This window comes from Notolepis coatsorum, assembly GCF_963971535.1.
Source record: "Notolepis coatsorum genome assembly, chromosome: 16".
Taxonomy (NCBI): Eukaryota; Metazoa; Chordata; class Actinopteri; order Aulopiformes; family Paralepididae; genus Notolepis; species Notolepis coatsorum.
In genome coordinates, this window is record NC_140180.1 from 4,278,731 (window position 1) to 4,297,233 (window position 18,503).

General features: G+C 40.3%; 3 protein-coding genes across 3 annotated transcripts; 1 reads left to right on the plus strand and 2 right to left on the minus strand.

Annotated features, from left to right (window-relative positions):
• Positions 1-582: 582 nt before the first annotated feature.
• On the plus strand, positions 583-1,758 carry LOC311242426 (interferon-inducible GTPase 5-like; the record flags this gene model as incomplete). The annotated part of the gene is made up of 1 exon (XM_084331389.1): positions 583-1,758. The coding sequence occupies one exon, from the start codon at positions 583-585 to the stop codon at positions 1,756-1,758; it is 1,176 nt and encodes a 391-aa protein (XP_084187515.1).
• A 7,803-nt stretch (positions 1,759-9,561) lies between these two features.
• Positions 9,562-10,794, minus strand: LOC311242427 (interferon-inducible GTPase 5-like; the record flags this gene model as incomplete). The annotated part of the gene is made up of 1 exon (XM_084331390.1): positions 9,562-10,794. The coding sequence occupies one exon, from the start codon at positions 10,792-10,794 to the stop codon at positions 9,562-9,564; it is 1,233 nt and encodes a 410-aa protein (XP_084187516.1).
• Positions 10,795-14,966: 4,172 nt separating this feature from the next.
• LOC311242428 (interferon-inducible GTPase 5-like) lies at positions 14,967-17,316 on the minus strand (the record flags this gene model as incomplete). Its single annotated transcript, XM_084331391.1, has 2 exons — positions 14,967-15,908; positions 17,071-17,316. 2 exons carry the CDS (start codon positions 17,314-17,316, stop codon positions 14,967-14,969), a joined length of 1,188 nt encoding a protein of 395 aa, XP_084187517.1.
• Positions 17,317-18,503: the final 1,187 nt, after the last annotated feature.

Sequence of the window (18,503 nt, forward strand, 5' to 3'; positions counted from 1 at the left end):
AAAGCTTTTCTTCCTGGTCAAGTCTGCAGCTCTGAAAGGAAACAGTTCAATATATAAGACTGTGAGATATTCAGAGGTCATGTTCTTCACTGTCAGGATCACCATGCCAAGGGAACGACCAAGGCCTACAGATCTGATTCAAGATGTTTATTTTGCACAGTTAAACAGACATACAATGAAATTAAATCTTACTTTGCTAGTCCCCCCCTTCACACAGAATCACAAAATATAGACTTCAACTAGAATACAAAAAATATTAAGAAACATTTTAATGCTAAAATAAATCTAAAGAATTTCAAATAAAGTATAAAATAAGGCACGAGTGACAGAGTAACAGTAGTGCACATTCAGTTCACACAGTGTAGTGGTAGAAGGATATGAAGTGCATTGTCACAAATATTGCAAATGATGGTAGTGGAGGTGACAGTGAGGCCACAGCAGCAGTCATCACCCATATTGATCAAACATATACAGGACTACAGAAATGTAATATATTACAGATTATATTGACATTATATTTCTATTCTAGATGAATTCAAACCAACTGGTCCAATAATGTTGTTCTTTGTTCTCAGCGTCGCCATGGCAGAGGAAATATCCAGGCCTACAGATCCTGATGTTCAACAACTAATACAGGACTTCAACACACTCACTCCTGAACAAGCTCAGGCAAAGGCCAAAGAAAGTCTTGATAAATTGGAGGAGATAACAATAAACATAGCTGTGACGGGAGAAACAGGGTCTGGAAAATCCACCTTCATCAACGCCTGGAGAGGTTTAAGCGATGATGATGAAGGAGCAGCAGCAACAGGAGTGACTGAGACAACCATGGAGCCTAAAAGATACACTCATCCTGACATGCCCAATGTCTACATCTGGGATCTGCCAGGCATTGGAAGGTCAAATTTCAGCGCAAAAGACTATCTGAAGAATGTGAGGCTTGAAACCTTCGACTTCTTCATCCTCATTTCCGCAGTGAGGTTCAAAGAAAACGACGTCTTACTGGCCAAAGAGATCAAGAGAATGAAGAAACTGTTCTACTTTGTTCGTACAAAGACAGATAATGATGTGGCTGGGGAACAAAGGAAAAAGAACTTCAACAAAGAAGACGTGCTCACCAAGATCAGGGAAGACTGTAAACAGAATCTTACAGAACTTGAAGATCCAAAGATTTTCCTGATATCCTCCTGGGAACTGGGAAAGTATGATTTCCAGAAGCTGATTGAGGCTCTGAAGGAGGATCTTCCTCCAGACATGGGCTCTACACTGATCCAGTCTCTGCCAGTCTGCTCTCTGGAGATGATTGAGAAGAAAAAGAAGACTCTAATGAGACTAATTTGGCTGTTGTGCTTTTCCTCTGCTGGTGTTGCCATGGTGCCCGTTCCTGGTCTGTCAGTGGCAGTAGATGTTGCCATTGTAACTTCCTTCCTCACAAAAAGCTACCACATCTTTGGCTTGAGCGAGAGATCCCTGATGGTGTTATCCACAAAATCTGGAGTCCCAGTGTCAGAGCTGAAAGCCAAAATGAAGTCCATCTTCTCAGACGGTATTACCATGGAGTTGGTGATGAAATTTGCTGGTTCTGCGGGGGTTGCAACCATCATGGCTTTAGAGTACTTCTTGAGCGTGATACCTGTCGTCGGCAGTTTGGCTGCAGGAGGTGTTTCCTTTGCTACGACCTACATTCTGTTGAATAGAGGATTGGATGAGATGGCGGATGCAGCTAAGAGAGTTCTTCAAGCAGCAGATCTAGCATAACATCAGACCAGAATCATTTGGTTGAGTCATATTGGGGTCCTGATTGATCTAATTTCTTAATGGGAAATTTGAAATATTTCATTACTATTGAAGACTGTTGTTAGAGCTATACTAATTGGCCTAAATCGTACATTTATTTCAGTGGATCTCAGGAAGAGTGGGGATCCTTAAAGACCAATAGATTGACCAGATGCATGCTTCACGTTAATGGTAGAGACAATACACTGTATATTTTGGTATAGTTATACAATGTCTTTGAGTCTACCATGTAAGGACGGAGGAGTATATCATCTTATTTTACACTGATCTTTGTAATCAATTATGACGAGTAAACCTCTTTTAAAATGTCTGATCAGCATAATCAGTAAATTGCACTTGTAATCAATAGTGATGATCAGTGATGCTTATGGTGTTACTTTTGTATTCTCTACGTCACCATCAGAAATGTTTTGAAAGTTCTTTCTTAGGAATAGTAGCCACTAAGGTACTTGTATAAGTATATGTATAGCTTTGGTGGTTTGTGGAACACTCCTTTGGGCCAGAAGTCTAAACAATGCGTTCCTACTGTGTCAGGGTGGCTGACTGGTGTCTGGTCCTCTAGGACCATGGTTTTGGAAGGAGTATTGATAAACCTGGGTTCATCCAAGAGGGAAAAGGGGGTCTCTAAGGGCTTCTCCACCTAGCTAACAGAACATGGGTATGATCATAGTTGAGTGTAATTTAGTAGTATACTTGGGGGCCGTTCTAGCTGTCAACAAAGTCTGTGACACTCTTCTGATTCCGGTGATGAGTGCCTTTGAGCGGAGTCCCTACCTAAAATACATTCACCTTTTACTACAGCTATTGGACAATGTTTTTTTTTCTAGTGTATTAATTTTCTTCTCCTCTGATAGGATGATTTTTGATGCTGTGTCAAGTTACTTTTACCATTAAAAAGTCTGTATCATTGTGAGACAAGCCAATATGTTCCATACAGCTGGTTTGTAATAAAGTGCTGCCCAGATCTGGTCAAATAAAAATAGAAACTCACTTTCTGATGAAATCCAGAGTCAAGGTGTCTTTCTTCCCTAAAGAGTCGACTTAGTATACAAGGGCTTCCTACCTTTCAACTGTATTATGATACTAACTTGACATCTTTCATGAACAGCGGGCCACGCCCCCTTAAGGGCCACGCCCCCTCAGCATACTGAGAGTTGATGATGAAGAAGGTGTTCTTACTTTCTTCGTACAAAGACAGATGCCGATGTGGCTGTGGAACAAAGGAGAAGGAACTTCAACGAGGTAGACGTGCTCATGCTCACCAAGATCAGGGAAGACCGTAAAAAGAATCTTACAGAACTTGGAGATCCAAATATCTTCCTTTGACCTGAGAAAGTATGATTTCCAGAAACTAATCGAGGCTCTGGAGGGGGATCTTGAATTGGGGCTTTGTGTGCACACACACACACACGTGTTTGTCTGTAGGCTACATATGTCAGGAGCCTTGAGAATGGTCCATCTTTCCATCAGTCAGTTGATTCCTTAACAATAATATAGGCCTAGCCGTATTATAATAACACAAGTGCGCCCTCTAGAGGCAGGAGCCTTTCACTTCTAACTTCAGTGGCTATATAAACTGGTGAAGTGACTTATCTCCAGTGTTGGGACATAAACGAAGTTACTTTTTGCCGCAACTAGTACTCTAACGCATTACTTTTGAAATTCAGTAACGCTACTTACGTTACTGAATGGTTCGTCACTGCGTTATTTGCGTTATATACGGCGTAGATTGATAGCGAGCGGTAGTGATTATTATTATTATTATTATTATTATTATTATTATTATTATTATTATTATTATTATTATTATTATTATTATTATTATTATTATTATTATTATTATTATTATTATTATTATTATTATTATTATTATTATCCTCATCCCCACCCGCGTAGAATGATACGAGGCGACGGCGAGTCTGGCCACTGGCCAATCAGAAATGCGCCGCAAACCAGAAATGCGGCTACGGAAAGAAATAGACGCTCTCTATAGTAAACAACAAGAGGACGCTCGCTATGAATCTACATAAAAAGAACGCAGTAACAAACTAACAAACCATTTAGCAACTACTTGGAGAGATAATTAATATACAACATGGAAACGAGATAAAGAACATGTTTGAGGCGCTGCTGGAGTCAACTGGACTAACGTAACGTTACTACATCTCGACCACCGCAGACTTTGGTGAGTGCAATCCAATGTGTTCACTGAAACTCAAGTTGATCAACGGATTTTGACTGTACGAAATCTGCCAGGGAATCTCATAATACTAATCAAACAATATAAATATAGTCCTTTCATGCACAATTGATATCCTAACTATTCTAACGTTGCAATGCTTTGATTGATATCTTAAACAACGTTGCAACTTGCAAGATGGTGAATGAATGAATGAATGAATGAAAACTTTATTTAACAGATTGCAGAATGGGTACAATACAGTACGGCTCAATACATAGAATTGTTAAGGGGATGCAGACCTGAGAAAGACGTTTGTCTTGTTTCCATCAGGGTCCCCCATTTTCAATTCATATAGACATTTATGACATACACAACATACATGACATTTATGGCATAGGGACATATAGGTATTTAGTACTGATACATTTGTGACATAAACGGTATTCAAATATACAGTACTGTTACCCCTAGCTTTGGGTAGGGCGTTCCACATTGTTGTGGCATAATTGCGAAACGTGTTTAGTCCCTTGTTTGAGCCGAATCTGGGTTTTACATGATTTGTTGAGCTTCCTCTGGTGTTGTGATCGTGGTATTCACTGACCTTTGGGAAGTATTTTGACATGTACATGGGTACCCCGGTCGTATAGTGTATCTTGTAGACCAGGCCCATTGCAAGTTGCTGTACTCTGTCGTCTACTCTAAGCCATCCTAGGTTGTCAAAGTGGGCAGGGGTGAGGTACTATCTGGGGCATGGGACTCGGGAGCAATCTTTTTTTTTATTTTCTTTTTTAAATAACTAAATAGTTACTTTTCACAGTAACTCATTACTTTTGGGTGTAAGTAACTAGTACAGTAACGAAGTTACTTTGAAATGAAGTAACTAGTAAAGTAACTGAGTTACTATTTTTCAGTAACTAGCACAACACTGCTTATCTCCAAATAAGGAGGTGAAGTGACTTATCTCCACACACACACACACACACGCACACGTACACACACACACACACACACACACACACACACACACACACACACACACACACACACACACACACACACACACACACACACTTTGAGTCAGAAACAAACATAGTATCAATAATACACCTGAGTGAAGTCTAGTAAAAAAGAATATATAAAAAAATATATATATTTTTAAAACGTTAATCTCGCGATAAAAAAAATAGTGGCGTTAAGAGTTTTGCGCTGACGCGTTCACTTTGACAGCCTTAATAATGATGTTTGATCAATATGGGTGCCGCCTGCTGCTGTGACCTCACTGTCCCCTCCACTACTATCATTTCCTATATTTGCAACAATGCATAGTGCACTTTATATCCTTCTACCACTACACTGTGAACTGAATGTGCAACACTGTTACTCTTACTATTCTATACTATATTTGTATTTTTTAAGATTTATTTTAGCATCAACGTTTTTTCTTTTTTTTTATATATATATATTTTTTGTTCTCACTTTTTCTGTATTTTTGCTCCCATCCCAATTTAGTCGTTATGCCAATTCCCTTCCTGGTCGTTGCGCACATTGTCCCACTGTCGGCCTAGGGAGGGTGTAGAACTACCACATGCCTCCTCCGGCTCCGATACATGTGGAGTCAGCCAGCCGCTTCTTTTCACCTGACAGCGAGGACTCTCACGATTGTATGTCTGTTTAATTTCTGTTTACAATATTCTAAAGGACGTGTGTGGGGAGTAATTTATAGTGAATCACAACAGACTTGACCAGGAAGAAAAGCTTTTGTTGAATGAAGAAATAGAGTGGTGCACATTTTTGCACCATTTATTCATGTGTATAATATGATTTTGCACATGATAATATAAATGAAAGATCAAGATCCAATACATGCAATATACAGGTGAGGTACAGGGGGGGGGGGCTTAACTGGACATCATTACTGAATGCGTATTTAGATTAGATTCAAATGTATTGTCATCATACAGCACAAGTACAGTACAATGAAAATAAATTTTGGCAGCCAACCAGAGTGCAAATGTAGCAGTAAAGTGCAACAACAATATACACTCACTCAAACAAACAACACACTGCAGCACCCACTCTCCACACTTTAGATCACACAAACACACTTACACTTTATATTTATTGATAAAGGATTTGCACTACAACTCGTACACCTACTGTGAATTGTACCTAAATTGCACCTCGTCCCATTTCTCCATTTCTGCCTTGCACTATATAGTATTGTATTGTATATTAGTACACTGCACAGTATTGTATATTGTATGGTAACTACGTCTATTCTGCATCGAACATTGTACATATGTCTAAACTGAACACGGTGACCTCATTTTTTTACTTCTAATTTTACTATGTTATTTTATTTCATACTTATCTTGTCTTGCACAGTCTCTGGAGCGCAACAGTAAGAAGCATTTTGTATAAAAGTATTCTGTACTTCTGTATGACAACTATTAAAGAAACTTGAAACTTGAATACAATGTACAGGTGATTAAACTGGGTACAAAATATACAAATTAGTACTACTGAGTATAGTGCTAATCAGATGTATGTATCAGTTGTAGTATAATAAATAAAGACAGTATGACTACTACTGGCCAGCAGCGTAACTAGTAAGAGTAAGATATGTACAGATATAGATATAGTAAAGGACTATGTGCAGGTAAGTACAGACAGGTGAGGGTAGGTATATATGCCGTGAGAATAAATATATATATATATGGTATATATACAGCATTATTATACATGCTATTGTTACCTAGCTGGACCAGCAGCAAACCTGCTACCAGGGGAGCAATGAGGAAACAGACAGTGGATTAGAGTTGTCAGCTCGGGCCACCTTTACTACTGCTGTATTTCATTTCATCGTCTTTCCCAATACAAAAAGATGTCTTTCATCAAATAAACATTCACCATTTACATCCCAACTCTGCACACATAACTTCCCCCATACTAATACACCAAAACACACATATTTACACTGTCAAATACATTGTTGATTATAAATCAATAATCACATTTCACTCTTTTTATGTTGCAACACAATACTGAAATGCCTCTTTCTGGTTTTACCAAATTATAAAAAATAGTTACCCTTTAAATTCAAGTGCTGCGGTTACACAAAGGTAATTCTGTGCCCAGAGCTATTTTTTACGCAATACACCTTTAACATGAAACTCTCAAAATATTATGCGTACTTTCGAATGGTGTCTAACATCCGCCATTAAAGACATTAAGGGTGCGGCCATTACATGGACTGGAGTTTTAAACTATTTAAAATACAAAAATCTAAAACACTGCGGTTACATTGTACAACTTAAATAAATTGCTAAAACTCATAAAAACATATTTCCATTACATAAATCAGAGTTGAAGGAAAATATGGCAGCAAGCCTTTGAAGTTAGCTTGGACGAGGCTCTACCTTATTACTCATTTAACATTTACAATGTTTCATTTAGCTGAAGCTTTTATCCAAAGAGACTTACATGTTCTGTACAACAAGCTGAGTAACAATGTTGACACGTCAAACAGTGTTGAGTGTTTCAGATATTATAACACGGAACACAACAGGCAACTTTTGAAATAAATATACTGCATTTATATAGCACCTTTATCCAAAGCTTTACAACGTAGGCCTGATATTCACCCGTTCACTCACACATTCACTCACCGACAGGCGACCATGCAAGGTGCCGACCTGCTCATCGGGAGCAGTTAGGGGTTAAGTGTCTTGCTCGAGGACACTTCGACACGCTGCCCGGGAGGAGCAGGAATCGAACCAGGAACCTTCTCATTACCGGACGACTGCTCTACCTCCTGAGCCACTGTCTCCCTATGAAGTCACTTTTCGACCATGAGTTTTATTGCCAACAAACCAACAAGAACAGTGCAAGAAAATTGTAATATACTAAACCTCTTCTTTTTTAAACATACCTTTTTCTTATTGTTGAGTTGGTGTTTTCGTTCTTTCGTTCTTTCGTTATTTCGTTCTTTCTTTCTTTCTTTCTTTCTTTCTTTCTTTCTTTCTTTCTTTCTTTCTTTCTTTCTTTCTTTCTTTCTTTCTTTCTTTCTTTGTTATAAAGCCACAGAGAGGTGAGCTCAATCTGCCCTGTATTGTCTAACCTATATGTGCCAGGGATCTACTGAAATGCATTTACCTGCCAATTGTGTGCTCTTTTATGCCTTTAAGTCTTTTACAGCTGTGAAGGACTTTGAGCACACTCCCCCCCCCCCCCCCCCACCTCCAATGTACAGCCCCGTTTTTCCTGTACTGTTTACACAGTGTTTTGCTCATGTACCTGTATTCCAATGTGGATTCGTCCATACATGGCAATACAAATCTTTGACTTTGACTTTGACACACATCCACATGTACACACCTCACTTTAAACAAACACCCACCTTAATCAACGCTCAGTATGCTAAGGGGGCGTGGCCCACTGTTCATTGAAAGATGTCAAGTTAGTATCATAATACAGTTGAAAGGTAGGAAGCCCTTGTATACAAAGTCGACTCTTTAGGGAAGAAAAACACCTTGACTCGGGATTTCATCAGAAAGTGAGTTTTTATTTTTATTTGACCAGATCTGGCCAGCACTTTATTACTAACCAGCTGTATGGAACATATTGGCTTGTCTCACAATGATACAGACTTTTTAATGGTAAAAGTAACTTGACACAGGATCAAAAATCATCCTATCAGAGGAGAAGAAAATTAATACACTAGAAAATAAAACACTGTCCAATAACTGTAGTAAAAGGTGAATGTATTTTAGCGAGGGACTCCGCTCAAAGGCACTCATCACCGGAATCAGAAGAGTGTCACAGACTTTGTTGACAGCTAGAACGGCCCCCAAGTATACTACTAAATTACACTCAACTATGATCATACCCATGTTCTGTTAGCTAGGTGGAGAAGCCCCTAGAGACCCCCTTTTCCCTCTTGGATGAACCCAGGTTTATCAATACTCCCAAAACCATGGTCCTAGAGGACCAGACACCAGTCAGCCACCCTGACACAGTAGGAACGCATTGTTTAGACTTCTGGCCCAAAGGAGTGTTCCACAAACCACCAAAGCTATACATATACTTATACAAGTACCTTAGTGGCTACTATTCCTAAGAAAGAACTTTCAAAACATTTCTGATGGTGACGTAGAGAATACAAAAGTAACACCATAAGCATCACTGATCATCACTATTGATTACAAGTGCAATTTACTGATTATGCTGATCAGACATTTTAAAAGAGGTTTACTCGTCATAATTGATTCCAAAGATCAGTGTAAAATAAGATGATATACTCCTCCGTCCTTACATGGTAGACTCAAAGACATTGTATAACTATACCAAAATATACAGTGTATTGTCCCTACCATCAATGTGAAGCATGCATCTGGTCAATCTATTGGTCTTTAAGGATCCCCACTCTTCCTGAGATCCACTGAAATAAATGTACGATTTAGGCCAATTAGTATAACTCTAACAACAGTCTTCAATAGTAATGAAATATTTCAAATGGCCCATTAAGAAATTAGATCAATCAGGACCCCAATATGACTCAACCAAATGATTCTGGTCTGATGTTATGCTAGACCTGCTGCTTGAAGAACTTTCTTAGCTGCATCCGCCATCTCATCCAATCCTCTATTCAACAGATGGTAGGTCGTAGGAATGGAAACACCTGCTGCAGCCAAAGTGCCGAAGACAGGTATCGAGCTCAACGCTAACTCTATGGCCATGACGGTTGCAACCCCCGCAGAAGCAGCAAATCTTATCACCAACTCCGTGGTAATACCGTCTGAGAAGATGGACTTCATTTTGGCTTTCAGCTCTGACACTGGGACTCCAGATTTTGTGGATAACAGCCGCAGGGATCTCTTGCTCAAGCCAAAGCTGAGGTAGCATGTTGTGTAGAAGGAAGTTACAATGGCAATATCTACTGCCAGTGACAGACCAGGAATGGGCACCATGGCAAGACCAGCAGCCCAAAAGCACAACAGCCACATTAGTCTCATTAGAGCCTTCTTTTTCGTCTCAATCATCTCCAGAGAGCAGACTGGCAGAGACTGGATCAGTCTAGAGCCAATGTCTGGAGGAAGCTCCCCCTTCAGAGCCTCAATCAGCTTCGGGAAATCGTACTCGCTCAGGTCCCAGGAGGATATCAGGAAAATCTTTGGATTTCCAAGTTTTGTAAGATTCTGTTTACAGTCTTCCCTGATCTTGGTGAGCACTTCTTCCTCGTTGAAGTTCCTTTTCCTTCGTTCCCCAGCCACATCAGCATCTGTCTTTGTATGAACAAAGTAGAACAGTTTCTTCATTCTCTTGATCTCTTTGGCCAGTAAGGCGTCGTTTTCTCTGAACCTCCCTGCGGAAATGAGGATGAAGAAGTCAAAGGTTTCAAACCTCACTTTCTTCAGATAGTCTTTTGCGTTGAAATTTGAGCTTCCAATGCCTGGCAGATCCCAGATGTAGACATTGGGCATGGTAGGATGAGTGTATCTTTTAGGCTCCCTGGTTGTCTCAGTCACTCCTGTTTCTGCTGCTCCTTCATCATCATTCCTTAAACCTCTCAAGGCGTTGATGAAGGTGGATTTTCCAGACCCTGTTTCTCCCGTCACAGCTATGTTTATTGTTATCTCCTCCAATTTATCAAGACTTTCTTTGGCCTTTGCCTGAGCTTGTTCAGGAGTGAGTGAGCTGAAGTCCTGTGTTAGTTGTTGAACATCATCCAGTGAGTTGAAGTCCGGTATTAGTTGTTGAACATCATCCTGGATGATGAGGCCTGGATATATGAGCCTGGATATTTGAGCTCCCATGGCGACGCTGAAAACAAAGAACAACTGAAGTGTCTTTTCTTCATTCACGTATAGTGTTCTATTTCACCCTTTCCTCTGCATGGTTTTAGGTATTTTCAGATGTTCGGTTTCAAGTAAGAGGAGACTGACGATATGGTCAAAATCAACGGGCGGCGGTGTTTATTAATAAAACAGCTTTAGGAATTAAAACAGTACATCGTCTCTTTCATTTGGCTGTTGTCGTCTCTCGGTGCTGTTCGCTGTCTTAGGTTGTCCATGGCCAACACCGAGTCCTCTCTTGTGGTTCGCTGGTCTGGTTGTCAAGACAACCTGGTCTCCTCAGTCTCAGCGCTCAAGCAAGGAGCGCTTGATTTCATCTCTCTCCGTGGCAGGATCTCCTGCTGCGAAGCGATCTTCTGTCATTGGGTGTCAGTGGCTCTGAGTCTCCGGCTCGGCTCTCAAGCTCCGGTTGGTGATCCTCTCTCCGTCGGTGGAGGTTCTCAGCGCTCCAGTTGCGATGCAATCTCTGTCATCGTCTGTCCCCATGTCTCTGGGTCTTCAGGTCCTTTCTGGTGTGTCAGCGCTTCTCCTGATGCGAAGCGATTTTGTCTGTCATCGGGTCTCAGTCCCTCTGTGTCACGGCTTGGCTCTGCAGGGATCCTTCTCCGTCTCCTCTGAGTGTCACCGGGTGTGTGTGTCCAGGTTCCTCCTGGTGTGAGTCGTCTCAGCCCTTTTTATCAGAGGAGAGAGAGAGAGAGAGGGGGAGGGGGAGACAGAGAGCGAGAGGGAGGGGGGAGACCCTGCCTGCCTGTTCACGTCCATACGCTTTTCTTATTTTGGTCCACATTCCAGCAGAAACCTGTCTGTTGGTGTCCTGTGTCCACATGTTACACAATTTCTTCTGCTGACACAACCAGTTGGTTCTGGTGACAACGGTTTTCACAGTCTATGGGGAGACAGACTGGCTTTTGATGCATAAATAATAAAACATGAGCTATTTCCATCTACAAACTCTTTACCATTCTGTGATTGCATTTTAGAATACTAAGATAATTCTTTATTGTCTAGCCAGTGACTCACTTTTTCAGACAGTGTCCAGACAACAAACCATATCTCCCCGTCCTTTAATAGAACACTTTATTTTCCTGATGAACATTTGACCAATACTTATTCTTTATTGTGACTAAGTTATTCTAATAGTTTCTAAGAGTTTATGCCTACATGTAACCTTATTAGTTTTCTCTATATCCTTGATGCATTTTGAACATTTGGCCTCACTTGAGTGCTGCTGACTTATCTATCTGAGAGGCTCTTTTTACAGTCCGATTTACTCTGTCTCCTGACCACTCTGCTATGTCGTAACTTGAAAGTCCTTACTTAGGGTAGGGGTCAGTTTTAGTGTCTTTAAGGTCAGCCATCTGTTTTCTGGGGAGTCAACCGCCTCTACCCTAGGGTCTCAGAAATACCTTCACATGGTGTTCTAAATAACCTTTCTATCAAGCAGCATTTTGTCTTTCAAATCATTTTCCTTGTACATTTCACTTGTATTTATTCATGTTTTCATTTAGAAATATACGACACAACATTATTGGACCAGTTGGTTTGAATGAATCTAGAATAGAAATATAATGTCAATATAATCTGTAATATATTACATGTCTGTAGTCCTGTATATGTTTGATCAATATGGGTGATGACTGCTGCTGTGACCTCACTGTCACCTCCACTACCATCATTTGCAATATTTGTGACAATGCATAGTGCCCTTCATATCCTTCTACCACTACACTGTGTGAACTGAATGTGCACTACTGTTACTCTGTCACTCGTGCCTTATTTTATACTTTATTTGAAATTCTTTAGATTTATTTTAGCATTAACATTTTTCTTAATATTTTTTGTATTCTAGTTGAAGTCTATATTTTTTGATTCTGTGTGAAGGGGGGGGGGACTAGCAAAGTAAGATTTAATTTCATTGTATGTCTGTTTAACTGTGCAAAATAAACATCTTGAATCAGATCTGTAGGCCTTGGTCGTTCCCTTGGCATGGTGATCCTGACAGTGAAGAACATGACCTCTGAATATCTCACAGTCTTATATATTGAACTGTTTCCTTTCAGAGCTGCAGACTTGACCAGGAAGAAATGCTTTTGTTGAATGGAGAAATAGAGTAGTACACATTTTTGCACCATTTTCTCATGTGTATAACATGAGTTTGCACATGATAATATGAATGAAAGATCAAGATCCAATATATGCAATGTATGGGTGAGGTAAAAAATAAAAAGAAGAAAGAAAGAAAGAAAGAAAGAAAGAAAGAAAGAAAGAAAGAAAGAAAGAAAGAAAGAAAGAAAGAAAGAAAGAAAGAAAGAAAGAAAGAAAGAAAGAAAGAAAGAAAGAAAGAAAGAAAGAAAGAAAGAAAGAAAGAAAGAAAGAAAGAAAGAAAGAAAGAAAGAAAAGGGGAGGGGTTTAACTGGAACCTCAGCAAATTAAATAATTTCAGTATATATTAAAACTGACAAGAAAACCAAAAAATACAGTAGTAGTGTGAGGGTAGGAATTTAACTGCTTGTATAAGGAGAGCTTCTATCCCCAGGCCATCAGGATGCTCAACGACACCATATGTAACAACCCATCATCGACACTCACTGCACACACATCCACATGTACACACCTCACTTTAAACAAACACCCACCTTAATCAACGCTCAGTATGCTAAGGGGGCGTGGCCCACTGTTCATTGAAAGATGTCAAGTTAGTATCATAATACAGTTGAAAGGTAGGAAGCCCTTGTATACAAAGTCGACTCTTTAGGGAAGAAAAACACCTTGACTCGGGATTTCATCAGAAAGTGAGTTTTTATTTTTATTTTACCAGATCTGGGCAGCACTTTATTACTAACCAGCTGTATGCAACATATTGGCTTGTCTCACAATGATACAGACTTTTTAATGGTAAAAGTAACTTCACACAGCATCAAAAATCATCCTATAAGAGCAGAAGAAAATCAATACACTATAAAAAAAACTAAAACACTGTCCAATAACTGTAGTAAAAGGTGAATGTATTTTAGCAAGTGACTCCGCTCAAAGGCACTCATCACCGGAATCAGAAGAGTGTCACAGACTTTGGGCGGCACGGTGGTGTAGTGGTTAACACTGTCGCCTCACAGCAAGAAGGTCCAGGGTTCGATTCCCGCTTGGGGACCCCCCCCCCGATAAGAGAAACCCAATGGAAAAACATGCACAACAGATTGCTGACGCTGTCGCGTCCCTGACAAAGACGGGCAGGAGCACTTGGATTGGTCCTCGGGGTGCGGTACCTCGCCGACGCCCTGTCTGCTCCCGGCTGCCCTTGGGGGGAAGGACGACGGGATGGGTCACGTGCAGAGCTCATAAAATAAAGACTTCTGAGTTAAGTCCTGCATTATTGTTGACAGCTAGAACGGCCCCCAAGTATACTACTATATTACACTCAACTATGATCATACCCATGTTCTGTTAGCTAGGTGGAGAAGCCCTTAGAGACCCCTTTTTCCCTCTTGGATGAACCCAGGTTTATCAATACTCCTTCCAAAACCATGGTCCTAGAGGACCAGACACCAGTCAGCCACCCTGACACAGTAGGAACGCATTGTTTAGACTTCTGGCCCAAAGGAGTGTTCCACAAACCACCAAAGCTATATTACATATACTTATACAAGTACCTTAGTGGCTACTATTCCAAAGAAAGAAGCTTCAAAACATTTCTGATGGTGACGTAGAGAATACAAAAGTAACACCATAAGCATCACTGATCATCACTATTGATTACAAGTGCAATTTACTGATTATGCTGATCAGACATTTTAAAAGAGGTTTACTCGTCATAATTGATTACAAAGATCAGTGTAAAATAAGATGATATACTCCTCCATCCTTACATGGTAGACTCAAAGACATTGTATAACTATACCAAAATATACAGTGTATATTGTCCCTACCATCAACGTGAAGCATGCATCTGGTCAATCTATTGGTTTTTAAGGATCCCCACTCTTCCTGAGATCCACTGATATAAATGTAAGATGTAGGCCAATTAGTATAGCTCTAACAACAGTCTTCAATAGTAATGAAATATTTCAAATTGCCCATTAAGAAATTAGATCAAGCAGGACCCCAATATGACTCAACCAAATGATTCTGGTCTGATGTTATGCTAGACGTGCTGCTTGAAGAACTCTCTTAGCTGCATCCGCCATCTCATCCAATCCTTTTTTCAACAGAATGTAGGTCGTACCAAAGGAAAGACCTCCTGCAGCCAAATTGCCGAAGACAGGTATCCAGCTCAACGCGTACTCTATGGCCATGACGGCTTCAACCCCCACAGAACCAGCAAATATCATCACCAACTCCTTGGTAATACCGTCTGAGAAGATGGACTTCATTTCGGCTTTCAGCTTTGACACTGGGACTCCAGATTTTGTGGATAACAGCCTCAGGGTTTTCTCGTTCAAGCCAAAGATGTGGTAGCTTTTTCTGAGGAAGGAAGTTAAAATGGCAACATCTACTGCCACTGACAGACCAGGAACGGGCAACATGGCAACACCAGCAGAGGAAACACACAACAGCCTAATTTCTGTCATTAGAGTCTTCTTTTTCTTCTCAATCATCTCCAGAGAGCAGACTGGCAGAGACTGGATCAGTGTAGAGCCAATGTCTGGAGGAAGCTCCCCCTTCAGAGCCTCAATCAGCTTCGGGAAATCGTACTCGCTCAGGTCCCAGGAGGATATCAGGAAAATCTTTGGATCTCCAAGTTCTGTAAGATTCTGTTTACAGTCTTCCCTGATCTTGGTGAGCACTTCTTCCTCGTTGAAGTTCCTTTTCCTTCGTTCCCCAGCCACATCAGCATCTGTCTTTGTACGAACAAAGTAGAACAGTTTCTTCATTCTCTTGATCTCTTTGGCCAGTAAGGCGTCGTTTTCTCTGAACCTCCCTGCGGAAATGAGGATGAAGAAGTCAAAGGTTTCAAACCTCACTTTCTTCAGATAGTCTTTTGCGTTGAAATTTGAGCTTCCAATGCCTGGCAGATCCCAGATGTAGACATTGGGCATGGTAGGATGAGTGTATCTTTTAGGCTCCATGGTTGTCTCAGGCTATGGTTAGACTAGTGTATTCCTGGCGTTTTTTTATACGTTTTTGACGACGTTTCATGTCCTATCTACACAGAAATGCGTTTTTTGGCGTTTTTTTTGTGGATACGGCTGAAACGCAAAATTGTGTTTGCGTTTGGAGATACGCAAAAAAAACGAGTCGACAACAGCGTGTAGTCAGCACGGAGCAGTTGTTGCGAAAACGCCCTTGCGCAGTAGATACCATCTGCGTGCCTTTCCGGTGACAACAGTGTGTGTGTTTGGGACAGAGCTCCGTGTCCCAAATAGCTTCAGCTACCATGTGTTGTCAAGTTATTGTTATAAGGACCCCAGTCCAAGCTACAACAGTCTGCATTCCCTTAACAATTGTTTGTATTGAGCCGTATTGTATTGTACCCATATGCAATATGTTAAATAAAGTTTACATCCATTCATTCTGCATTACCGATTGCATGAGCAGCTGGCTAACGTGAGCTATCAGGATTCAGACCCTGTTAGCTCAGAGTTCCTCTTTCAACTTAACAAGCATTAAACAAAATGGCCCAGTCATCTATTCACCTTTGTTTAATACACACAGCGTTGTCTCTAATGTTATCTAACTACTGATAGCTCGCGATATCATCAGTTTCATGCTGGCTAAGTAGCGTGAGCTAACGTTAGCTTCTAGCCACAATGCTATATTGTTATAATGGCATACTCCATTGACGTTAGCATGCAGCTAACAATGCTACCGATCGTTTTTTAGACTAAACTATCCGCTCTTGGTGGTCACTTGTGTTGATGTTAGTTTTGTTTCATCAACAAATGACAGGCAGAACACACAGTGAATGTATCCGTTTTGTTTATTGCACTTTTATTAGGCTTTGCTGAAAAAAGAATTGCTGCATTGAGTGAGCAAGCAAGATGGTGGCGCGGCATAGGCGCCTGCCTTATTGACATTTTCTTTGCTGGAGCTTCCACCAGGAAGTGTATTGGCACATTCGTTCTGATTGGTTGAAATTGCCTTCATGTTTGCCACCTACTGCCACCTACTGCTTTGGCAGTGTACTACATCAGTGTGCTCGGCTGACAAAAACGAAAAAAAAAACGAAAGTGTGACTCAGGCGCACGACGACGCGGCGATACGCATAGGAAAACAATACGAAGATGATACGAAAGGTGTAACCTCTGCCTCAGTCACTCCTGTTGCTGCTGCATCTTCATCATCATCGCTTAAACCTCTCAAGGCGTTGATGAAGGTGGATTTTCCAGACCCTGATTCTCCCGTCACAGCTATGTTTATTGTTATCTTGTTCAATTTATCAAGACTTTCTTTGGCCTTTGCCTGAGCTTGTTTAGGAGTGAGTGTGTTGAAGTCCTGTGTTAGTTGTTGAACATCAGGATCTGTAGGCCTGGATATTTGATCTCCCATGGCGACGCTGAGAACAAAGAACAACATTATTGGACCAGTTGGTTTGAATTCATCTAGAATAGCAATATAATCTGTAATATATTCAAATTGTGTAGTCCTGTATAATTATTAAGGCTGTCAATCGATTCAAATATTGAATCTGATTAATCGCATGATTGTCCATAGTTAATCGTGATTCATGGCAAATTAATCGCATATTTTTTATCTGTTCGGAATCTACCTTAAACTGATATTTTTCAAGTTTTATAGGGGAACTATCTTATAAATTGCCTTTTTGAGTGTTTAGCATTGTTTCCTAGCTATGTGAACTTATATTAATATGATCTATGTCTCTAATTCTCATATTGGCGCATTCTTCCAATTCTCCTCTCACAATATTCACCCTCACTGAACTGAGTCATTTGAAAATGTGCGCGATATGTGATGTCATAAAGACACCGCTGCATGTTAATGTTCAGGCGGGGCCGTATAGCGCAGTGGTTTAGGAGCCCAGGCTCAAAACAGCTTGAGATCTTGAGGTAGAAAAATGCTGTTTTTGAGGACTTGATTAGAAATACAAAACAATGAATAAAAAAAAATATATATATTACAGAGGTGTTCCATAGACTCACAGGAATTGTGTAAAAGTGCCCAAATAGTGAAAGAAATAGTAAAATAGTTCCCCTTTAATACTCTTATCAACATGAGACAACTGCTTGCTTTATGCAAAAATGCATGTTTATTTATTGCCACAATGAGAAATACTGTCCAGAATCTTCAAGTAACTAAGATGTGCAAACTGCATTGTAAAAAAAAAAGCAGATGGGCATGCCAATTTACTAACTGTAACATTACATAGTAATGATTACTAACACAGTAGTGTGTTGAACTTGACACTTGAACTATTCATCCCCATTTTTTTGTTTAATAAGGAGACAGTATTCGTGGTGAGCACCTTGCCCACTGCACCACGTAGCCGCCCTAATAAGGAGACATTTAACACAAAAGGATGACCCTCATGCATTGCACATTTGCATAAAATTCTAAACAAACAAATGAAAATAAAATAATAATTTAAAACAATGAATAAAGTGTGCATGAAATAATAGGGTAAAGAAAAAGTTAGGAACTTGTTACATTCACCCACACAAGGGCTGAGGACTCACCCCCCCCTCTCTCTCTCTCTCTCTCTCTCTCTCTCTCTCTCT